Source organism: Eulemur rufifrons, chromosome 19 (assembly GCF_041146395.1).
Source record: "Eulemur rufifrons isolate Redbay chromosome 19, OSU_ERuf_1, whole genome shotgun sequence".
Taxonomy (NCBI): Eukaryota; Metazoa; Chordata; class Mammalia; order Primates; family Lemuridae; genus Eulemur; species Eulemur rufifrons.
The window spans coordinates 96,655,463-96,681,566 of record NC_091001.1 but is presented as its reverse complement, the minus strand read 5'-3'; the positions used below and the strand labels follow the sequence as shown (position 1 = coordinate 96,681,566).

The following is a 26,104-nucleotide window of genomic DNA, read 5'->3' as shown; positions in this document are numbered from 1 at the left end:
ATCTGTCTGGATTAACCCTCCCCAAAGGACTATAACCTACACAGAGGGAAAGGAGTCGGGGGGAGACATCCTCATGACAGCTCTCTGCCCTATGGGCTACAGCCTGATTCAATCAACTCTGTTTCGGGGAAGGAGTGCAGTCTGTGTCCTCACTGTATTACAAGCGAATGAGAAAAAATTATGCTGTTCAGTGAGAGCCTGTGAGAGAGACAAATAAGCCCACTGATGTGCCAGGTTCGCTACAGTTTCTCTGTAGAGAGTAAGGACAGGATTAAGTGGCTGGAGTAACATAGGGCTCTGTAAGAGCCATCCACCACCATTCACCTTTCCTACATGAATAGATCGAGAGGAATCTCATCTTGATGAGATGGTGAGGTGATGAAGTTATCTCAATTTGCCAAATGACCTCCTTCCCAATACTAAATGCATCAAAAATCTTTGCCAAATAGAAATCATAATGAAAACTTATATAGTTCTTCTGCTTTCTTCCCCCACCTCTCCCATCCATGCATCATGTATATTTTCTCTTAAGTAAATAAGCTCAGTGAGGTAAGGGCCCCCTATCAATCAAGTCTAGTACATAAAAGTCTAGTAATCAGTTCAGTTTCCTACAAGACAGTCACATGAAATGCAATGCAATATTACATGTATATATAACAGAAAAATAATAGCTTTCTTCTTTATTTCTCTGCTCTGAATGGAACAAGCAGGCAATGTTATGTTATTTATTTGAAATATTAATAACTGGAACAGAAAATCCCTTTCCTAGCAGAGGAAGCACTGATTAAGGGGCAGCCGCAGGAAGATCTGGAGAGAAGGAATTAATTAGTTTCTGGATAAAGCCTGGGGAGTCCTCACCGTCAAGGAGCTTATTACCTAGAAGGGCATCGAACAACCAGGTAACCACAATACAATGGTGAGTACAAGACACTCCAGCTCACAGAGGAAGAACACTTAGTATTACTTTAGGGTGCCAGGGAAGGCTTCCTGGAGGAGTCAAGGATAAGCCGAGAAGGAAGAATCAGATGACAATGAGAGGAGGACCAGGGGAAAGGATGGGGACGCACCACAGGCAGAAGTGGCACCACAGCCCTCTGCTTGGGGGGCTTCTAAGCATGGATGCCGAGCAGAGAGAGTGGGATGAAGTGGGGCTGGAGGGGCTGGCAAGGGTCAGTTTAGAAATGGCCTTGTGAGCCACACTGAGGAACGGGGACTTCATCCTGTAGAATTGTGCTGCCACCAGTTACATATGGCTACTTAAATTCCAAAAAAATAAAATAAAACATTCATTTTCTCTGCTACATTAGTCACATTTCAAGTGCTCAATGGCCACAGGTGGGTAGTGGCTCTCTACTGGTTAGCACAAAACATTTCCATGCGATTAGAAAGTGCTGTAGAAAAGAGCCATTGGAAAGTTTTAAACAGGATAACATAATCAGATTTGCATTTCAGAAAAAATTCCTCTGGTTGCAAAGAAAAGACTGCATTGGGGGTGAAGTGGGGAGGAGACTGGAGGTTTCCTAATACGATCCATGAAAAAGTTAAGAACTGTCCACAGCACTAATTTGCTTTAAATATTTGCTTTACTAGCTGAAGTAACCTGAAATATTTTAATAGTTTGATATTAAAAGGAGTAAAAAAAAAAAATCTATGGTTAAACATAGTAGGTCCAGGCTGGATCACCACGGGGATTTCACCACTGCTACAGAAACTGTCATCTGAAGCAAGGCTGTGGTACACCACCATCACTTGAGAGCAGCAACTATGCTGAGTCAGCTTCTAAAGAGGAGATAAGGTCAAGAGGCATTTAAGTTAAAAACCTCCAGAGCACATGTAAAAATGTGTAAAAAAAGAATATGTTTGTGTGTGTTCATGTGTGTATCAGAGGGAGACAGAGACATGCACATAGAGAGGAAGAGTATGCTGTGGGGGATGGTGGTGGAAAAAGTAAGTGTGAGTATGTGAGTGTGCACAAGTGTATCTTCTATTGGTCATTTGTTGGGACTAAGTATTTGCATTTCCTTTGCTGGTATGAATCTGAGGTAGTTGGAAGAATCCGGATTACAAAAACTCATGCTATGGTCTGGTTTCCTGGTGTCCCACAGGCACCCCTAATTCAATATAACCTTGCTATCTTCCTGCCCAAATCTTCCTCCTGTGTTTTGACCAAGAGTACTTTAATTCAAGCCATGAAGAAATCTGGAAAATTACCCACCCTATTCCTCAGCTCCCCACATCCAAAACCTACAAAGCCTGTCTTCACTCCTAGTATCCAGCCATCTCAATTTGAACATGACAACACCGAACCCATCGTTTTTCTCCTCAAACCTGTTCTTTCCACTCTGCTCCGCTAACAGCACATAATAGTTGTGACTCTTGGTCATGTTCAGGACCTCTGTCCAATGAGAGGAAGAAATAACTTACTGGTTACTATGCTTGTGTCAGCTTCAATTTTTCAAACTAAGGTTTCTAAGTATGCACTTGGAAATACTCAAACTTTGTTTGTACTAATCTGAGTTAGAATTGGTGAAAGGTTTACCTTAAATGCTTGAATGGAAACAGAATCTAATCCCAACCTAGAAGCAGCTGAAAACTGGCAGTCTGCCCAGGCTATCACATAGGTTTTGGAAATCTGCCAGCACCAAGGACACTGCAGTTCCCTAAGATTATGTGTTAATTTTCACTTACTCTGCTTTTCCATCTTTCAAAAAAAATTGGAGGAAAAAAAAATTTTGTGTTGACTTGAGAAAGAATTAGTACATGCTAGTCGTTTCTTGAAACCCTCATTAATTCTTGCTTTGCAAACAAACTTGATTTTTCTCATCCCACAGGGAGGAAGACCATCTGTGCACTGAGTCCACATGTGGATTGTTTCCGGCTTGACCAGTTTCATTTTACCTCCTTTCTCAAGATCCCCAACATCTCTGTTGTTCTCAGTCTAAGAAATGAGCGGATTGTGATTTTTGTCATTCTACTGTATTCTGCAGATAACAAGATAAACTCTTTACATTGGCACCCAGGCAAAAAGCCATTTTAATACAGGCATATCTCGCTTTATTGCACTTCACTTTATCGCACTTCACATTTTTTTTTTAACAAATTGAAGGTTTATGGCAACCCTGAGTGGAGCAAATCTATAACATAGGCACCATTTTTCCAATACCACATGCTTACTTCATGTTTCTGTGTCACATTTGGTAATTCTCACAATATTTCAAACTTTGCATTATTTTTATATGTTATGGTGATCTGTGATCAGTGATCTTTGATGTTACTATTGTGATTGTTTTGGGGCACCATGAACATACAAGCCTATATAGGACAGCAAACTCAAAGAATGGGTACGTTCTGACTGCTCCACCCACTTTCTCTTTTTATCTCCTTGGGCCTCCCTATTTCCTGAGACACAATAATATTGAAATTAGGCCAGTTAATAACCCTACTATGGCCTCTAAGTGTTCAAGTGAAAGGAAGAGTCGCACAGCTCTCACTTTAAATCAAAAGCTAGAAACGATTAAGCTTAGCGAGGAAGGCAAGTTTAAAGTTGACATAGGCCAAAAGCTATAGGCCACTTCAGCCAAACAATTAGCCAAGTTGTGAATGCAAAGGAAAAGTTGTTGAAGGAAATTAAAAGTGCTACTCCAGTGAACACAAGGATGATAAGAAAGCAAAACAGCCTTATGGCTGATAGGGAGAAAGTTTCAGTGGTCTGATAGAAGATCAAACCAGCCACAACATTCCCTTAAGCCAAAGCCTGATAGAGAGCAAGGCCCTAACTCTCTTCATTTATATGAAGGCTGACAGAGGTGAGGAAGCTGCAGAAGAAAAAAAAATGAGGTTGATTCATGAGGTTTATGAAAAGAAGCTGTCTCCATACATAAAAGTGTAAGGCGAAGCAGCAAGTGCTGATGGAGAAGCTACAGCAAATTATCCAGATCTAGCTAACTCATCTCTTCATTTGGTCATGTTTCTATAGTCCAGAAACAATTTTATACTGTGGCATCTTCTGGCTTTTAAAAACCACTTTTCTTGATTCTGAAGTACAAGTTAAAGTAAAAAAGTTCTAACTCCTAAAACCTTGCCCTTAAGATTCCTAGCAATTAAGACTACTTACAATTGGTGGCTCTAATATTTCCCAGTTACCCACCCAAAGATGGTGTTACAAGACCATCATCAAAAATGGGACAAAACAGGATAGAAAGTATTATTTAACCCTTGAGAGAAATAAAAATGAGGTGGTAGAGAGGAAAAAAAAGGTCTTTTGAAACAAATCTATGCAAATGGAGGTGTGATATATTAATACCTACACATAAACTTAACAGTTTTTTTTCAGGAACTACACAAAAAAGCAGCCTATAGCTGTGTCTTCTGAAAACCTATACCTTCTCCATGGACTGTCAGCCAATCATTCTGAATCCTCATTTCCAAAGCCTCCTAATTTCTGGGGTTGGTTTTCTTCTGGGTTTCTCTCATTGTCAGCCTAGGTTTTAGTTTTCTCCGTTGGTTAAAACAGTTACCACTCATCCATTTGCTTCGCTGCTTCCAAAATTTTGTTGGTATTGTATCCTCTTCCATATTTCTTTGTCTTGGTTGTTGTTGTTTTTAATCTCTTGACTGTCACTTTAGTGGTATTTCAGGAGAAAACAGGCAAATGTGGCTTAATATGTCCTGTTACCTGTTACTTTCCTTTTCCCAGCTTTTAAAAATTGCAATTATCCTATTTGCAAATCTTTACCTTTATATACTGGGTGTGTGAGTGCTTAAAATGTATCATTTGGTCCATGGTTTAATGGGTTAATGAATCACAAAAGGACATACCTAGACTTAATCCAGATGATCCCCGGTTTCCACAGCAAGTGGATAAGATTCCCAGGAAGGGGTGGGCACATGTGTACCTTTACATGGAGAGCTGCCTTTTGTGAAGAAGGAAAATTCTGGAAGTGAAAATGTGTATGAGAAGGTGTGTGTGCATACATGTGTACTCACTTTTGCACACATCTGTGAGCTGGGTAGCAAAAGAGCAGTCTGCCAATAACCTGTTATTTTTCTTTCCCAGGATCTCTTTCTTCTTATTTTCTTTCTTAGAGACAGGGTCTTGCTATGTTGCCCAGGCTGGCCTCAAGTGATCCTCCTGCTTTAGCCTCTGGAGTAGCTGGGACTACAGGCACACACCAGCATGCAGGGCTTCTCTTCTTTTCTTGACAGTATGCCCTTCTTGGGGAAGTTCCTCCCTCTGCTCTGACACCACAGGTTTCATGGGCATGGCCCACCATATACACGAGGATGAGCAATAACACAAGCCAGGAAGACAAGAATCCTTCCTTGGATTTGTCTAATGCAAGGGAGGAAAAGCACAACCCCTGAAGTGGAAAGGCTATGTATGCGTCTGAAGCCACCAGCAGCACTGTTCTGCATTGGGAAGGAGTAAAGACAGCACCCTCAGAGAATCAGCTCAGAGAGGAAGGGCAGCCTGGGGCATTCCAAGTGCTTTTGTGATCTCTGTACATTCCTGCCTTTCCTTTTTTGCTTTTGTCTTTGCTTTATGAATTTGTGCCTTTTAAAGTCAGATTTTAATACTTGAAATTAAAAGAGTTGTAACTAATATACCAACTGAATGCATAAAGCAAAGTTTTATATCGAAGGTTTTGCTACTGCCATAGTTATATGAAATTCCCACAGAATGTGAAGGGTTATGTATACATAAATAATGAAAGCTAAGGCTTTAGAAGACATTTAAAAAATACAAATACAAAAGCATTAGCATCATTTTCCATAGTGATCTGAATAGGAGGCGACTTAGAATAATACAACAGTACAGCACATAGTAGCACATTCACATTCTGAACATTGGGGGAAAAGAGGGACAGACTCTGGCCTACAAGAAAGTTAGGGGAGGAGGATTTTAAGGCTGTGTTTTAAAGCTTTGTAAGTTTTCTCTTGTTTGTTTTTAAATGTACTATTCTGATGATTTTAAAAGAAAGTAAATTTCAAGAAACTAGTTTAAGGCAAAGAAAAAAATTTCTTTTCAGTTATAGAATATCAATATGGGGATATTAAAGAATATTATGAGCCAGTGTGGTGGCTCATGCCTGCCTGGTAATCCTAGCACTCTAAGAGGCTGAGGCAGGAGGACCGCCTGAGGTCAGCAGTTCGAGACCAGCAAGAGCGAGATCCTGTCTCTACTAAAAACAGAAAAAATTAGCCAGGTGTGGTGGCATGCACCTGTAGTCCCAGCTATTCAGGAGGCTGAGGCAGGAGGAGGATCGCTTGAGTCCAGGAGTTTGAGGTTGCAGTGAGCTATGATGATGCCACTGCACTCTAGCTGGGGTGACAAAGGAAATCTCTGTCTCAAAAAATATATATATATTATGGAGGGCAAATCCCTAGAGTAGAACCTCAGAAGGATCTCACTTGATAGCTAGCATCTTTGCCATTTATAAGGTCTTCTTCTGTAAAAAGGAACCCTTACATTGAGATCGTCTTTCATTTGGACTAATACAGCATTACTTTTGACCACTGAGGTTATAATGTTTTTATATACACTGCCTATTGAAAAGGTAGAAACTGGATCTCTTCAATTTTTCCTGCACCTTTGTTATTGTGCATGTTCTTATGCAATTCAGTGATTTATGTCTCATGATGAGTTCTAAAGGAAGCCTCTTATTTCTGGCAAATGGCTCTTCCCCCTGGAGGATCCCTGCCTCAGTAGGGTGAGGCTCCTCGCTCACAGGCAGCAGACTCTGGACACACAGGTCTGACCACATTCAGAGGAGGGAAGACAAACTGAGGTGTCCCTGAAGATATAAATAGAATGCTATCTGGAAACTTATACTATTTGGTTACTGGGGCCATGAAAAGCCAAGTCTATGAATTATGTAATTAATGTCCACATGGTATATCACAATCTCATCCTGAACAGAAATGAAATCTAAAATCCTAAGGACTGCATTGGTAGGGTAGGGGCATCTTGCTCCCATGTAGCCCCTACTTAAGTCACTGCTCTTCTTGATCCGTTACAGAGCTCAACCTGGTTAGTCCTTAGATAGGCTATGATAACCACCTCTAGGATTGACTAATTCCATCTAGAAAGAGGTGCTAGCTAAAATGCTGAATTTAAAATAAAATCTTAATCTAGGCTATACTAGATTATCTGAAGCAGCTTTCAAAACTGGCAGATACCATTTTGTGACTGACAATCACAGCTGGCCACTTATAATTAAGCCTGGAGCTTAATATAGCAAGCCTAAGGGTTAGTCCTCTCCAGAGGTGACTGTGATTATTAATGCTCCTGAGTCCCTTCTTTTAGTTTTCTTAAGCAATAAAACATTGTCCAGAAAGTTGTACTCCCTCTAACAGCCGTCAGCAGCTACATTCAGCTGTGGTCACTCAGTGTAGCACATATTACATATGGTGCCCCATCACTGGCACTTAGGACTCTCATGTACTTAGGTGACTTAGAGTGACAAAACAATTCTCATCAGAGTAAATGATGAGAAGAACTCAGTAAAACCCTACTTAATAGACAGTGTTCTTAAAATTAACATAAAACCTAAGTGCTGAATTCTTTCACTAATCTACCTCACCTGCCTGGTTTTGAAATGGAAACATTCCTGACTTGGAGTCTGGGTCTAACACAAAAAACTAAAGACCAAGGACAGCAAGGATATTATTATAATATCTAGGTAGGTGGGACAGGTTTAATTGCTTTGTATTCTTCCACAAATTTTCTGTTCCTCCTTGAAAGGGTATTATTCGTAAATCATTCTGTCTCTTCCTCACTTGTTCTTTCATTCCAGTTTACTTACTAAATAATAAAAATATTAAATCCTCATATAAATCCCACAAGGTAGATATTATTTTTGCTCCCATTTTATAGATAAAGAATTGAAGATAAGAACATGTTCAAGGTCCGGTGAGAGCCAGGACTCAAACTCAGCCTGGCTCGAAAGTCTACGCTCCTTGGTGTCATATCTTCAGTGCCAACAGCTTCCCATCCACCAGTTCCATCTTTAAGTGCTGGATACCAGGAGAAGGGGGAAAAAAAACTCTATGCTCTAATGCACTGTACCACTCAACTGTGCCCAAAGCAGCAGCTGGCTGTTTCCCTGCTAGAAGTGTCCTGACCAGGCTGCAGGCAAGTGCTCTTACCTGGTCAGCTCGAGTCTCCATGTGGATAATGCTGTACCATCAGGTCACTCTGATTTATTAAGTCCCACTTAAACCCTCTCTTCCAGGGTAGCCCTTTAGTTTACTCCTTAGCTTTCTTCTAAGGCTATTTCACAAACTTGCTCCATGATAAGAATCACCTGAAACACTTGTTAAAAATGTGACTTCTTGGCCGGGCGTGGTGGCTCACATCTGTAATCCTAGTGCACTGGGAGGCCGAGGTGGGAGGATTGCGCAAGGTCAGGAGTTCAAGACCAGCCTGAGCAAGAGTGAGACCCCCGTCTCTACTAAAAATAGAAAGAAATTAGCTGGACAACTAAAAATATATAGAAAAAATTAGCCGGGCATGGTGGTGCATGCCTATAGTCCCAGCTACACGGGAGGCTGAGACAGAAGGATTGCTTGAGCCCAGGAGTTTGAGGTTGCTGTGAGCCAGCCTGATGCCACGGCACTCTAGCCCAGGCAACAGAGCAAGACTCTGTCTCAAAAAAAGAAAAAAGAAAGAAAGAAAAAATGTGGCTTCTCAAGATCCTATCCTTAGAGACTCCGATTCACTGGGTCTGATGTCCCAAGAAATTTGTGTTTTTAACAAGTGACCTGGGTGAGTCTTCTCAGGGTCAAGTTTGAGAAACGTTGTTCTAGGAGTTTTAGCCAATGAGAATAAACATTGTTGGTCTTATGTACTATACACTAAGTCAAAATATCATTAAGCAGATGACATTTCTACAGCTGAATTAATCCAAAGCAATCAGGACATATGGCACAAAACAAAGTGTTTTTCCCCCCCCAAGAAGAACTTGGGTGGGTTGGAATGTCTTTTGTGGTTTTTCTTCTTTTGGAGTGATGACTGTTAGAAAGAATTCTTTAATGGTTGTGCCCTTGAGGAAGTTTCTGCATTGCTCTGGTCATGGAACAGCTTAAATCAAATAGAAAGTAAGCCTTTTCATATCATTCTTTTTAAGTCTTGCCTAAGAGAATTTTGGAGAAGAGTAAATGAAATAAAGAGGAGAAAGAAGTACACATTTCTCATTCCTTGAAGGACCCTAAAGCAAACTCCCTATACTTAGAGAGTGGGACTCAAAAGGCCCTTCAACTTAAATGTTTATGACTCATATACAGAATGGTTTAGGAGAATATTTTATAAGGGATTAATTCAATTTACATAGTCTAATCAGAAAGCAGAAATGATCTTCGACACTCAAAGAACTCAAATGAAAAACTGTTGAAACTCATGATTATCAAAATATCGTTTAAGGTAAAAAAAAAAAAAAAAGATGTCAAACATGCCTAATTTGCTTTGACACTCTGTTCACTGCTTGTCACAAACGAAGTTTCCACCCGAGAGACCACTCAAAGCCAAACTTCAATTGCTATATTTATGAGTCAGTGGGAGAAAAAAGGGAAGATTAAAAAGTAGAAAATAATATTAAACGACAGTCAAGGGAAGAAAAAGCAAGCCAGTTCTTTTTGTCCTGTGGAACGATCTGCTTCTCAGGCCTCATTTCTGAGGGGGGCAGGTTGCAAATCAGTAGCAGAGGCCTAGACCCAACTCAGAGGCACCAGACATACATACCTCTTGGTGGGAGTGGGCACTCCAGAGGACATGTGGCTAACCATGGTGTCATTCATGTTAGTCAGAGGGCGAGGAGGACTGAAAGAAAAGACATTTACCTTATATTAATAATTACCAACATGACTAAGGGAAACAAATGAAAAAGTGATAAGGGCAAAGGAACCAACTATCATTCCCGATAAGCACAGTGTGAACCTCGGGGAGCAGGGGTGGAAATCGATACTTCAAGCCTAAGTAAATTCAACAAGAAGGGGTTCTCTCTCACAAAGCCACAGGACCATAGCGCTGGGGGGCACCAGGAGAAGCAACTATAAATTCACTACCGTAGGATGTAACGTGGGTGGCTTTTGCTTTGTAGTTTTAGTACATAAGAATCTGAATTCTGAGACAGCTAATTTCTCTACATTTTAGGTACAGGATAACTAGTTGTTTGGCATTTGTTGTACATTACAAAGGTCCTAATATCAAGGAGCATGCTTTTCCCAAGATTTGGTTAGAGCTCATAGCCTTCCCTCAGACTTACTTTGCAAATTTTTTACTAAAATAATTGAAGTGTTAAATATCAAATTCAAAAATAAGACTCTGAAACAAACAAGCTTTTATCAATCCTTTATTCAAATCTTAACAATGAATCCAAATTATACACTTATACCCTAATTAGAATGCTGTGTTTTATAACCTAATCCAAATTTAAATTTGAAGGTAAGCACTTTTGGTAACTTGTCTTTAGCTGCTGATTTTCTGGACTCAGGGTCTATTTCTCCCTCTTAATGTCCCCTGAATAAAAGAATCCAAATTATCAAAAGGAGCTTATTATCTTGCCTTCCAGCCATTCTTCAACCCCTCTCCCTCCACACTAGAAAAGTTTCTGTCTTGCATTGGAAGCCACATGACCATTGGTAAATACTCCTCCTGGGAAATCTCTCACTTCCTCTTTTAAACTGGAAGAAGTACAGTCATGCATTGCATAATGACAGTGAAGTCAATGATGGACTGCATACAATAGATTATAATACTACATTTTTACTATACCTTTTCTACTTTTAGATATGGTTAGATACACAAATACCATTTTGTTACGATTGCCTCCAATTCAGTACAGTTACATGCTGCACAGGTGTGTAGCCCAGGAGCAAAGGCTACACCATATAGCCTAAGTGTGTAATAGGCTATGCCATCCAAGTTTGTGTAAGTACATTCTATGATGTTCCCACAATACGAAATTGCCTAATAATGCATTTCTCAAAATATAACCAATTTCATTTCCAGTTAGGATTTTGTTTTTAAATTATTTCCCATCTAATGGAGATGACCCAAGATGGAAAGTAATTTGCAGGCAACAGATTTAGGTCTCTTGATTTTTAAGCCATACTTAACACTTATTGTTCTTCATTTCTCCCTTTGTGTGACAAGTCCCTAAGTAAGACATTCAGAATTGAAATGTGCCTTTCTAGGCTAGAATTCAATTCTAAGTTATTTATCTAACTACCTGTCTTTCAGACAGATATCCAATTATGTCCCCAAACTTTCAGGCCTATTAATGCTAGTGGCTTTGCTCAGTTATAATCAATTAATCAATTGTTTTAGGTTGACTAATGATGGAAGTGAATACAGAGATTAGCTTACTTTTAGTCCTAAATTTATATTTTTGCCTTGGTTCTTTTAAATTAATTGTCCAACTGCAACAAGGAGACAATTCCTATGAAAGAACCAAATCTATCATAACAGCTTTCTGGTCCTGGAAATAGAATGGGCTTTGGTTCTTTAATGTATTATTAAATATTATTATTAGCAACCCATTTTCAAAATAAGGATATTTTCATGTTGCTTTCAGATCTAATACAGTTACCTAGTATATTTCAATATTAAAGATACTACTGCATTCAATTTCCTTTCTGACATCCTCAGAGGAAAAAATGATAATAATTTTTTTTAATTCCTTAAACATGGATCCATGTAATAAAATTTCATGATGTGTAACATTTTGTTTGGTCTAATGCCACAAAACTTTTTATAATTATCTCCATCTCTTGGCAGAAATCATGTTCAACTATCATAGCACATACATATCAAAGTCTCTTCTTTCATATTCAAAACCAGACAGTAATGATTACATTGTAAACTGTAAACTCATCAGAACTGCCCCTAAATGTCATACCCTTTCTGAACTCCTACCATGTTTTGCTGGAGGGACAGGTGTGTGTTTGCAATTCAGGATGAAAGAGGCATGTGCAAACTTAAAGGTCTTTACCATAGGATCTCCACTAGAGCCACAATTCACTGTACAAGCCAATAGCTCAGATGCATTCTTAAGTGTAACACACCAAAAATGACTTCTGGCTCAAAAAAACCACTTCATGGTTCTTGCAAGACACAGCTAAAAAGAATACTTCCAGGTGTAATGTAGACATTAATGATATAAGTTATAGAAACTTAAAAAGATAGAACTGGCATAACTCATCAGATCAGTTTTGTTAATCTTTAACATTTAAGACCAGTTGAATACACTGAAAATGTCACCAGATGTTCATCATCTTCCTTTGGTGAAGATCTCAGCAAGGTACCTTTAAACACTAATGAGTTCCATGATACCAAATGGCCACCAAAAATCACTTGGCCCAGAAATTTGGGAGTTTCCTTCTTTGTTAATAAGACATGCCAATCTGTTTTTCAATGAAGAGATAGAAGCAGATAGATAATATAGGCAGAAGGTAATTTGCTAGTCAGAAGAGGTGGTTTTAGACTTGGAGAAAATCTGTTACTTCTTAATCAAAGGGAAAGAGGCACTCTTATTCATAAAATATTATCTTTATCTCAATGACCTAACTATATACAGATGGAAAGAAATATGCAAACAAATCATCACAATGCCATGTAATGAGCACAGCAATACAAGTACAGTCAGCCCTCCATATCTGTTGGTTCAATCAACTTCAGATATAAGATATTTGGGGGAAAAAAATTTCCACAAAGTTCCAAAAAGCAAAACTTGAAATGCCATGTGCCAAGTACTATGTTGAATCCACACAAATGAAGTGATAAATAGGCATTATAGTAAGTAATCTAGAGATGATTTAAAGTATATGGAAGGATGTGCAAAGGTTATATGCAAATACTATGTCATTCTATATAAGGAACTTGAGCATGCTTGGATTTTGGTATCCATGGAAGTCCTGGAACCAATCTCCCATGGATACTGAGGGACGACTGTACAGACCGTGTTGAGGAGTCACAGATAAAGAGCAGTTACTCCTGCCTGGGGGAATGATAGGGGAGAGCAGTCAGGGAAAGCCTCAGAGGTGAAATAATGCTGAGGAGAAGAGTTTTCCAGATAAAGGGAAAAAAGTTAAGGGCACCCTACATAGAAATGGTATGAAAAAAAGCACAGAAATCCAAAAGCACATGGCATATTGGGTCTAACTTACTTGGTTAGACTCAAAGGCACCTGGAGGAGAGTAGTTGAAAATGCATCTTGAAAGGTAGATTAGGGCCAGGATGTGAATGAAGCTTGTTCTATCACAAGCTAAGAAACTGGACTTTACACTGTAGGCATTGAACATTTTTAAGCCAAAAAATGATGTGACTATAGTTGGGTTTTTAAAAAGGTAACTCTAGAAGCTTGTAGAATATTGGTTTTTATTAGGAGTACGCATAGAAATCATCAGGGAAGCTTTCTGTAAAATAAGATACCCAAGGCCTACCCTCAGTTTAGTGAATCTGAATTTCTAGGGGAAAGGGGATTCTTTCTAAAGAACTCCTATTTAAAAATCATTTATGGAGTATAGATTTGGAAGGAGGAGGGAATGGAAGCTGGGAGGCCAGGTAAGAGGTTATGGCAATTGTCCAGATCAGTGATTATGAGGGTGGACAGTGGTAGTAAAGGTGGGGTAGAGACAAAAGGAAAGATATGGTGACTGATTAAGTCCACAGGTTGGGGAGTAAAGAATAACTGAGGTTTTTACTTTGGCTACTCGGTGGATATTGATGTCAATATCCTCATTAGGAAACACCAGAGTAGGAAACAGGAATCTTGTGTTGGATTGGTGGGGGACAGAATGAGCAGGTAGATATGAGTGAATAGGATTTTAGTTTTGAAATTGTTGAGTTTGAAGTGCCATCGGTAAGTACAGGTAAGTGAATGTCTAGAAAACAGCTAGAAATAGGAGAATGGAACTCAGGTGAAATGTTGAGTTTGAAAATATTTGAGTGTCATCATTTAAATAATAGCTATTTATCTGAGTATTCTGATCACTATAAAGGTGCATTTATATTTACTGTTTTTAGATGGAGTAGGATAGGTTTGTGGAAACATCCAGTAAGAGGGCGGCTTAGAAAATGGGTACAGAAGTTCTAGTTATTGGGTAGACACACTACTACAAGGTAAAAATTTAGCTTAGTGGTAGAGATCATTTCCCTTGTGATCAGACCACTTCAATTCATTCTGTGGATACCCTGAAAGACAGACTAACTTGAAATTAAAATTTCTACAAAATCTCTCTTAAGGATTTTAAAATTATCTCTAAGAATAGATGATGAACAACTCATGCCTTTAAAAATTTTTCAGGACAGAACCTGTGTACTTTTTTCATTTATCAAATTATATTTTGTGTCTCCATCAAGTGGTAGGCACTGTGCTAGCTTCTGGGGATAAAAATTAAAAAGATGAAAACTTAAGTCTTACAAAGAATAAAAATTCAGAAAAAATAATTACAATATAGTTAATAGAAGTAAGAAAAACTGCTACATGCCACAGGAAAATATTGAGATCATCTCACCTCATAAAGAAAAATATATTTCCAGGGTGTTAAAGAGTTAAATATAAATGTTTAATTATATAAATTAGTAGAAAATATATGGGTGTATGAACTGAGAGGATTTCTAATCTTAAAAGCAATGGTAAAATTAGGAAAGAAAGGACTAATTTGAACTGTTAAAAATATCAGCAAAGAAAAAAACAAACATGAGGAACTACCCAAATAAATGTGACACAGTAAGAATTAAATGCCTTAATACATAAACGATTCACACAAATATATAAGAAAATTATTAGGATTTCAATTAGATAAGTGGGCAAAGTGAAATACATCTTCAAAAAGAGAAAATACAAATAATTCAATAGAAATTTATTTAAAAACAGACCATTTTCCCTTATAAAGTAATGATTTTTTTTTTCAAGGCAATTCTTAAGCCTGAAGAGGGTTTACTGACACAGGTCCTTAATTTATTACTACTGAAGAGTGAAAGTAAAAAGTCAAGCCAAATTTCTAGAAAGCAATTTGGCAATATGTCCATCAAAGATCTTAAAAAATATTCAAACACTTTGACTCAGTAATTCTTCTTCTAGGAATCTGTTCCAAGGAATAATTACAAATATAAAAATAGATTTATATTAACAAATATTCAGGGAAATATTACTTAGGATAGAACAATTTTGGAAGTAACCTAAGCGTTCAAATATGGGAAAAGAAAAAGCAAACCACAGTATATCCCTAATTATAGGATGATATGCTATCATTAAAGAATAATGCTTACAGCTGGGTGCAGTGGCTCACGTACGTCTAATCCTAGCACTCTGGGAGGCTGAGGCAGGAGGACTGCTTGAGCTCAGGAGTTTGAGACCATCCTGAACAAGAGCGAGACCCCCATCTCTACTAAAAATAGAAAAAATTAGCTGGGCCAGCCCCCACGCCTGGCTAATTTTTTCTATTTTTAGTAATGAGTCCTTTATCGGATGTGTAGCATGCAAAAATTTTTTCCCATTCTGTAGGTTGTTTGTTTGCTCTCATGACAGTTTCTCTGGCTGTGCAGAAGCTTTTTAATTTAATGAGGTCCCATTTATTTATTTTTGTTGTTGCTGTGATTGCCTTTGGGGTCTTCTTCATAAGGTTAAGGTTAGTGCCCTGCAATTCCCTTTACCTAGTGAGCTACCTGTCAGCCACGAACTTGGGGATCTTTAGCAGATTTTTTGGTCTGGTTATTACTGTTGCTATGAAAGGGAAGAAGATTTTATTATGCCCTAATGCTTTCATTTGCTTGATTTCTTTTTGTGTATTCCCTACAATAATGCTTTACATAAGAGATTACATAAGAGGTAACCCTTTTAGTGAAATATATTTAATCTCTTATTAATTTTTTTGTAGCCAGCTCTTGTGCCTCCAGTTCTAGATACCTGTGTTACTTCTGAAATTATATTCTCTACTTGCTTGGATCATAATTTTCTCTTAAGTCATGCAGCAGATATCACACTTTAAAACAAATGCAAAACCCACACCATAGACTACCTCATTCTTTTATCTTCTTTTGCTTCTTCTAAGCCCCTACATTTCAACTCTTCATCCAGGTACTGATCCTGGAATGTCCTTCTTCACAGACTTGCTAAGGTTACACAGTTTCTCATTTCTTTGATCAGAAAAACAGCTCCTGAAATTTCAGCATCTCTAGAAAGCCCCTCAGATTACAAGCTCCATTTAAATAAACATGGACCTTAGCATACAAACAAATAAAAATATATGGCCAATTCATGCCTACCACTGTTAGGAGCTTTGAGAAAAAAACAAGTGAAGACTGTCCCTACCCATAAGAAGTTTACAATTTAATCAATCAACATAATCATCAGTCATAGCAATAATAGATACTTAAGCTTTAGCTTAACATATTACAATTTTTAGATCAAATCCTACTTGAAGATAATCATGTACAACCAAAAACATATAAGATCACTTGTAATAAAAACTATAACTTAGTTTATTTTATTTGATATAAACAAAGACCAATACAGCAAAAGAATATGAAAAATCCTATGAAGTTAACTGTTACAGGACTTGTGTATTTTGCATATATTTCTTTGCTTTTAGAACACTGCAGAGAGCTGGGGGCGGGGGAAGATACTGCATGAGCATTTATTGAGTATGAGCAATGCATTAGCACTGAGCCAGGTCCTTCAGATACATTATCTGAATTCACACCACTACTCATGATGGTATTTCTATTTTACAAATAAAGAAATAAAGGTCAAAGAGGATAATCAATGTGTTCAAGTTCATATGGTAGGAACGAGTATTGGAATCCACTTTTGTCTGGTTCTAAAGCCACTGTATAGATCAAACAAACCCACACACATTCTCCTAATTCAGGCATCTCTATTATCCAAATGAATTTTTCAGAATAGAATTTTCAGAACACAATGAGTTCTCCAGTTTGAGAAACACTGCCTTAATTCAAGACCACTAGCTTCAAATCTAACTTGAAGTAGTTTAGAAGGGGAAAAAAAGGAATTTACTGAGCATCATAACTAAATGAAAACTAAATTCATAACTAGAACAGTAGGGGTGAAGCTAGCTTCCAGAATACTGGAATGTCATTAGGCCATTCACTGTTATCTTTGCTGAGATCTCATTTTGGATCAGATTCTACACAGAACCCACAGCTTTTTACACTTAAGAAGAAACAGTTTCTAACATCTTGTAGCTTCACCATTGGAGAAGAACAAAACTCTTGCCTCATTCCAATTTGAAAATTCCTACCAAAGACTCTGACCTGCCTTGAATCATCCACCCACTCCGGTGGACAACAGGCCCAATATTTTGACTGATAGTCCTCTTACAACAACAGTTAGGGTGGGGAGAAGACCAGGTCTCCAAATAAGAGAGCACTGTTCCAAAAAAAAAAAAAAAAAAGGAAGGTTGCAGAGCAAATCAACAAAAAAATGTTCACATATTTAAAGATTAATTTTTTTCAAAAGAAAAGTGTCCAAAAGCCGTGTCCAGCATGCAGGCACATCAGTATCTCTGCTGCACAAGGCTTTAGGATGAAGGTGGTATTTGTTCCTCTCTCCTTAGTCACTACCCTCCAAAATTTAGTAGTCTATAAACCTATTCATGGATCCCCAAATGGAAACAATATACTGCCTATACAGAAAACCAGTTTATCTTATTTCCCATTATGATGAAGAGGACGTATGAGATTTACACTGATCTATAATGCTGGCACACAGTAGTGCTGGTGAAATATTAAGGAGGGCAGGTTCGAAAAGCAGTTTCAATGCTATGATTCTATCATTCTCTAGAGAGCACCCTACCTCTACGCAAGGTTATGACAAGTGTGGATCATTTTTATCCTCCTTGAGCAGCATGATGTTTTGCTCTTTATTTATCTCTGTGTAACTGAACCAACCATCTCCTGTTACTTCACTAGGTTCTGTGGTTATCTGCCAAAGCAAAGAAGTTAAACAAACAAACAAGCAAAAAACACCTTTTGGAAAACCACAAGGTTAAAAAAAATAACCAACCATATGGTATTTAAATGTAGCCTAAATATCATGTTACATATTAACAATGAGGTTTCTCTGACTTCTAGGAAGTACATTTTACTATATTGATTATTTATAATTAATTAACCAACTTGTTAATGTATTTTAAGAAAACCCTATTAACAGACTCACATGCCTCAATTTACATTTCTAGCTGTTCAGCATAGCCATGTGTACTATAAGACTTGTTTAATGAAATATTTCTCAGGAAGGAAAGGTTTACCACAAACTCATTCTTATACTTTCACCACTGGACAGTGTCAGACAGTATCTAGAGACATGCAGAGGAATCCAGGTATCTCTCTCTAGCTCTAGAAAGGGTCAGAATTGTAAAACAAGACAATAATTAGCAAATTAACGACCTCATAGTAATGCTTAGTTTAACATAATTATGTTGAAAAAGCAGTCAACGGGCCGGGCGCGGTGGCTCACGCCTGTAATCCTAGCACTCTGGGAGGCCGAGGTGGGCGGATCGTTTGAGCTCAGGAGTTCGAGACCAGCCTGAGCAAGAGCGAGACCCCACCTCTACTAAAAATAGAAAGAAATTATATGGACAGCTAAAAATATATATAGAAAAAATTAGCCGGGCATGGTGGCGCATGCCTGTAGTCCCAGCTACTCGGGAGGCTGAGATAGGAGGATCGCTTGAGCTCAGGAGTTTGAGGTTGCTGTGAGCTAGGCTGATGCCACGGCACTCACTCTAGCCTGGGCAACAGAGTGAGACTCTGTCTCAAAAAAAAAAAAAAAAAGAAAAAGCAGTCAACGGTTTTACAAACCAGATGACCACATCAACAGAAATGTACTATTTTATTTTAAAAACCTTTACAATGAATCCCTCCTTCCTTGTTCCGTTAGAGAAACTTAGAGAAAAAGTTGTCCCTACTTTATATAGATGTTAACTCCTGTATTTAAGAAAGATGGGAAAAGATGGCAACTTAAATGCTTCAAGTTACTGCTCACAGTGAGGTCAAAGAAATGCACAATGCAATGCCATTTCCTGACCTGCTCACATTGTCATTAGCTGAAATCTGTTTTCAAAAATGGAAACAAATACATTGCTATAGAAGACAGTCTGACTCTCATGTATTTTTACTGGATAGGAAAAGATAATAGTGGGCTGCCCCTTTTCTACTAACTCCCTGGGAAGTTCCGGGGGTTCTAGCAGCTTGCCAAAAATAAATACAATCATCATCAGCCCAGCAGCTCAAGCAGCAAAAACATAACGGCAAAGAAAAGCTATCAAACCTTTACGCTCTGTAGCAAATGCATCGTCTTTCTCTAGGGATCTGGCATTTAATGCACTACGCTGCTGTTGTCTCTAAGGAAACAGAACAATCACATGACAAAGGATCTTCTCTACAAGGTAGTTTACCCCACAGGGCATTTTGGGCAAGAGCAGGTGTAAGAGGACAACTCATTAGAAGACAAACATGTCTGCACTCCACAGCAGGTCCACAAAGCAGTTCAATGCAGCCAATAACAGGAAGACAGATGCAGCACATAGAGTAGGTAACACTCCTTGGAAGCTTAAAAATGAAACATACTCACTTGCAGTAGAATCCACGTCTTGCTGCAAATCAGCAACCCAATTAACCCAGCCAGCAATTCCATTCTGATGAGGACATTAAGGAGCATTCCACCTGTCTCCAAGGGCCTCTCTTAATTGCCAACTACCTGATGAAAGAGTAGCCTGCAGTACTGTGTCTGCCAAGCAATCTAGGTAGATAGCTATCGGGAGGTAGGGGGAACTAGTAAGGCTTGATTTTTTGTTTTGCTGAAGAGGAGTTAACGGGAATGAAAGCAGGGTGAAAAAATAGGACAATGGTGTCTATCTAGCACTTTGATGCAAAGAGCTCCTTAATTCATAAAGGCAGCTCATCAGAGGGCAGCTGAAACAAGAGGGCTGTGTATAGTGTGAGCTGCTGAGCAGGCTTTGAAGGGCACCTCTGGCAAGACAAGACACATGAGAATGTCTCAGCCACTCAGAATCATTCTGTGGCCTCTTATTTATTTCATCTAGTTAACAGCTCTTAAATCAGTGTTTCCAGTTTCCATCCCCACTGCTACCATCACATTGCAGCCCTCATTTGGCTAGCGTTACTTAATATTATAAGGTTTCCAGTGGTCCATGGGTGTCCAGAGAACCTTTCTGTTGTTACCCAATATCTCACAGCTAAAAATACTTTTCTAAGCACAGCTCTCATCATGTCACCATTCTGCCCCAAATCATCAATTCTCCACTAGTCTCCCAGATTAGGACAAAAATCTTTCTCTGTGCAGTCACTGCCTGGACAGTATAGCCGCAGCCTCTTGGTCCATTTTAATTTTCACCACTTCCTTACACTTTCTAAGTGTTCTGGGCAGACTACTCTGTTCAAACAAAGGTCTTGCAATTTTCTGACACAATGAAACAAAAACAAAATGATAAAAGCTACACAAGTATTTACACTAAAAACAGAGGAAGTCAAAATGAAACATGGACTAAAAACCTAAGTAACTGGGAAAGAATTGTACTAAATATTATTACTTAGATAAATGAAGAGGCAAGAAAAGCCAACCCAACACATTTTAACCTTAGCTAACTAGTGTGAGGGTTAATATAAACACTTTGATATCAAAAATAAAGCCCTAAAAAATAAAATTGATGCATGTGTTAGAATATTTGGCAGAAAATGAAAGAGTTGATTCATATATCAGAAATATAACAAAAACAAAATAACATGCTACAAACTTTAAGGATACACAAGAGGGACATAGCACAGAATGTGAAGGGTAGGTAGTATGAACAATGGGTAACAATTGTAGGAAAAAACCTACAGAATGTCTGAGATTGAAATACCATAATTTTTAATAAAAACACATAGACAGGGAAAAAGGGGACAATAAAGCGTGGAAAGAACACAAGTTTGGAACTGGGCTCTTGCTCCAACTCTGATACTAAGTGGATTATGGGACCTGCCTGACTGTGGACAATGAAGTCCTTTGTGCCTCAGCTAATTTGGTCTGTGAAATGTCAGGGCTGGTTCTAGAGCAGTGATTTTCACCTGTTGCTCACTGGGGATCTGAGGATGCCACAAGTTGCCTCAGTAATCACAGTGGAGAGCAAGGGGTACAAACAAGGGCATCAGGCCCCAACCTCATTCCAAAAGAGTAGCTCCACTCCCATTCCACATGAGATTTCATATTAATAAAATATTCCACTGCTTTTTTTAAAAGTTTGAAAACTCCTTTCTTGACTATAACATTTAAATTAGAAGTCCCTGTTATATTTTTTCATAGTATCCCATTCTTTCATAGTACTTCTCACAATTTGCAAGTACATATCATTAATGTTTATTTGTTGATTGGTTTCACTCAAGCTTATAAGCTTCAAGAGAGCAGGAACAAATCACCTCTATATTCATTGTATTCATACTGCATACCTAAAAACACTACTGGAACATAGTGGGCGCTCAATAAATATTCATTCAAAAATGAATCAGTCTCTTTCATAGCTGAGCTTTTATGATTCTTACTACTTCAAACAATATAGGAGCTGAAGCCCAATAGTGCCTACTGGTGAAAGGCTCACCAGTAGGTGAACTGAATTTTAAATGGAAAAGATGTCCAGACAGGGAATTCACAGAAAGCTAGCAGACCAACAGGCCATTTGGGATGGCAAAACTCTCAAGAGGAGTAACAATGATTAAGCAGGAGCGCACCCAAACACCTGGAAGCAGCAGGGCTCCTCATAGGTACCAAACACATCAGGCCAATTATGCTGTTAAATCACTTCTGGTATTTAATTTCAGGGCCAAAAGAATGTAAAAGTAATTTTAAATGCCCTAATACATTAGGGAATTTGCCAGGGGAATAAAGAACCACACACCATTTCATTCAAATGTGTATCAAACTTCCTGCTGAAAAGGCCACACAGAGACCTTGGGAGACAGTGCTATGACAATGAACTGTTATTTATAACTAAATCAGCTGCAGAAGTAGTCCAGAGACTTCTGGTTCAAGGTAGCAGAGTGAGCACATGCTGAGAGCTCATCCTTCTGTACCAAGAAAAATGATTTAAAGATAGAAAAATAAATTCAAACATGCATAGCTAGAATAAAAACAAAAAAGGAAACTTTCTTTAAGAGTTCCTCCTTATAAAGAAATGAAGACATACCCTCCAAGGAAGAAAATAAAGAAGCTATAGTGGTCAGCAAAGGCTGCTTCTCAGGAGCCATGGGATATACACAAGGACTGTAGGTCACCTTTGAGGAGGCGAGGAGACCTTAAGTTCTGTCCTCCTACACCCATGTCCCCCCCACAAACAGAGAAAAACAGAGCATCTAAAAAGGTCTTTAAAATGAGTATATTTAATATCCTTGGATACCTAAAGAAAGAAACAGCATTCATAAAGCGTTCCCAAAAGTAACCAATTAGAGACTTTAAAAATTAAAATCATAATTATTGAAACAAAAAATCTGGATACAGTTAAGATTGGTGGGACATTAAAAAAAAGGTTAAGCAATATGAAACCTAGATCCAGAAGTTTTAAAGTGTCTATCTCAGAGTTCCACACAGACTAAAGAGAATGGAGGAGTGGCAATAATATCTGAACAGGTAATGGCTGAGAATTTTTCAGAACTGATGAAAGATATGAGACTTCAGAGACTAAAAATCTGGAGTATTAAAACAAATTAAAGCTGGGCATGGCAGCTCATGCCTGTAATCCTAGCACTTTGGGAGGTGGAGGTGGGAGGACTGTTTGAAGCCAGGAGTTCGAGACCAGTATGGGCAACATAGCGAGACCCTATCTCTACAAAAAAATAGAAAAATTAGCAGGGCATGGTGGCACATGCCTGTAGTCCCAGCTATTTGGGAGGCTGAGGCAGGAGGATTGCTTGAGCCCAGGAGTTTGAGGTTGCAGTGAGCTATGATGATGCCACTTTACCCCAGCCTGGGCAACAGATGAGACCTTGTCTCTAAAATAAAATAAAATAAAATAATAAATAAAATAAAATTTAAAAATAAAATAAAAATTTAATAGAAAGAAACTTAAAATAAAAAGCTTATATGCAGATTATAGTAAAACTTCAGATTATTAAAGTATAAAAAAAAATCCTAAAAGTTACTAGCAAAAGGAAGGAGAATCAGACTGTCATCAGCAAAACTAATTACAAAATAATAGAGGAGTGATATCTTCAAAGAAGGAAAGGAAAATAAATTTTGGCTGGATTCTAAAATCCAGTTAAATTATCATATAAGAGTGAGGCTAGGCCGGGCACGGTGGCTCACGCCTGTAATCCTAGCACTTTGGGAGGCCGAGGTGGGGGGATCACTCGAGGTCAGGAGTTCGAGACCAGCCTGAGCCAGAGCGAGACCCCGTCTCTACTAAAAAAATTAGAAAGAAATGATCTGGACAGCTAAAAAAATATATAGAAAAAAATTAGCCGGGCATGGTAGCACATGCCTATGGTCCCAGCTACTCGGAGGCTGAGGCAGAAGGATCTCTTGAGCCCAGGAGTTTGAGGTTGCTGACGCCACGGCACTCTAGCCCGGGCAACAGAGCGAGACTCTGTCTCAAAAAAAAAAAAAAGAGTGAGGGTACATCACAACAATTAGATGAGAAAAAGAAACAAAAGATATTCAAATTGTAAAGGAAGAAGTAAAACTATATTTGCAGATGACATGATCTCACATATAGAAGACGCTAAAGAATCCACACAAAAAAACTATTAGCACTAATAAACAAGTTCAGCAAAGCTACAGGACACAAAATCAATATACAAAAATCAGCTGTTTTTCTGTACACATTAGCAGTGATCTGAACATTAAGAAAACAATTTCATTTACAATGGTATCAAAAAGAATAAAATACCTATAAATAAATTTGTATAAAGTATAAGACTTGTATATTGAAAACTATAAAACATCATTGGAAGAAATTAAAGAAGATCTAAATAAATGAAAAGACATCTCTTGTTCATAGACTGGAAGACTTAATATTGTTAAGGTACAATACTTTCCAAACTGATCTACTGATTCAATGCCATTCCTATCAAAATTACTGCTACCTTTTTTGCAGAACTTGATGAGCTGATTCTATTAATAAATTCACGTGGAAATGCAAGACACATGGAATAGCCAAAATCATCTTCCAGAAGAAGAACAAATTTGGAAAATACATACTTCCCAATTTCAAAGTGGGCTAGTTTGCTTTATGTTTAAAGGTTCAGAGATATTCATAAATTATCCATTATTCTATCCAGTAACACAGAAATCCATAATTAACATCTGAAATTACTGGCTTTGGAAAAGTTTCTAAGCCTAAATACTGTGTAAAAATTGACCAACAGATCGTGAAGCTTTTCTAAGTAACTGTCTGAACTGGCATCGCTGTCACTGCTGTGAGCTCACTTCACACCTTGCCCCTTCATTTTTGTTGTCAGTTGGAGTGTCCAAAGTGGAAGTACAGCTGACAATGGCACTCTTACAGTCTCTCCACTCTGGGTCTTCCCTGTTGCTATTTCTCTCCTGTCCCCATTTAAAGGTTGGGGAAAATGATAAATGAGTGCATTCATAGGAAGCTGAAGAATGCTACCATAGGCAGAAAGCTGAAAGTGAACTTGATGGTATGTTAGAAGGGGTCGAGGGTGTTTTTCATTTTGAAGATGGTAAATTTTGGATCCACCAATACTTTTTCATTTGTAACTTATTCCAGTGCACCCACATCAATGAGACATTTGGCTCAATTGATTTAGAACCCTAAAGGTTTACAAGGTCGAGTTTATAGAGATCCTTCCCTGGGAAAGATTATCTTCTATTTAGGGGTTGTGTCCTCTATTTAAAAAAAAAAATTAAAAGCTTGCTGCCACTTGTACTTCTCCTACTGCATCCTATTTCTCTTCTTCCTTCTATTGCTAATGGTTTTTTTAATTTCAAACTATTAAGGAGTGCAAATGTTTTTGTTACACAGATCTTTTATAATGCTTGAGTCAGGGTTTTTAGTGTGCCCATCACCCGAATAGTGTTCATTGCCTTCTACTGCTATTGATAACACTTAAAATAACAAAAATTTAGAAATACAGCTTTATTTCAGTTTCATGATTCAATTTAATCCAAAGTCTTTAAATGTATCTTTGACATCAGTGTCTTCATCATGACTAGAAGTTCTCTGAGTCAGCAAACAATTTTCCACAGGACATCATCTTTTTTACTGTACAAATTGTTTTAGAAACAACTCTTCTGTATCTAATACTGTCAATAGAAAGAAAAGGTGGTATGTATACACAATAGAATACTACCTGACCATGAAAAAGAATGAAATACTATCATTTGCAGCAACGTGGATGGAAATGGAGGTTATTATATTAAGTGAAATAAGCCAGGCACAGAAAGAGAAATATTGCATGTCGTCACTCATACGTGGGAGCTAAAAAAGTTGATCTCATGGAGGCAGAAGAGTAGAATGATGGTTACCAGTGGCTGGGAAGGGTGTGTGGATGGAAGAAGGAGGATGAAGACAGGTTGGTTAATGGGTACAAACATACAGTTAGATAAAAGGAATAAGTTCTAATCTTTGGTAGCAGAGCAGGATGACTACACAGTTAAAAAAAAATGTATTGTATACTTCAAAATAGCTAGAAGAGAGAACTTGAAATGTTCCCAATACATAGCAATGATAAATATTCGAGACAATAGATACCCTAAGTACCCTGTCTGGATCATTACACATTTTATGAATGTACAAAAATATCACATGTAACCCCCCCAAAATATATAAACATTCTGTATCAATAAAAAATATTTTTAAAATGTCTTTTTTACACACATAAACTTGATGTAATGGGCATATGGGGAACCCTGCACTTAACCATTTGAGAAGATTTTTAAGCACAATTTTTTAGAAAAATTGTTCAGATACTTGGCCCTGAAAGAAAACTCTTAAAAAAAATTATCATATAGAATATCACCTCTGACCAAAATTCAATAATATCAGACAGCATCAAAGAATATAAAAAAAGGCTCATGTATTTAGAAATTTAAAAAATTGCCTTAACTTTACAATCTGGATTCATGCA

At 38.0% G+C, this 26,104-nt stretch overlaps 1 protein-coding gene across 1 annotated transcript in view; it reads right to left on the bottom strand.

The window, feature by feature from the left end:
- DTNB (dystrobrevin beta) overlaps positions 1-26,104 on the bottom strand; it is a 225,735-nt gene that overhangs the window by 62,888 nt on the left and 136,743 nt on the right. The window contains exon 10 of the mRNA XM_069495024.1: positions 9,740-9,817. Coding sequence (XP_069351125.1) covers positions 9,740-9,817 — 78 coding nt within the window. The remainder of the gene's footprint in view (positions 1-9,739; positions 9,818-26,104) is intronic.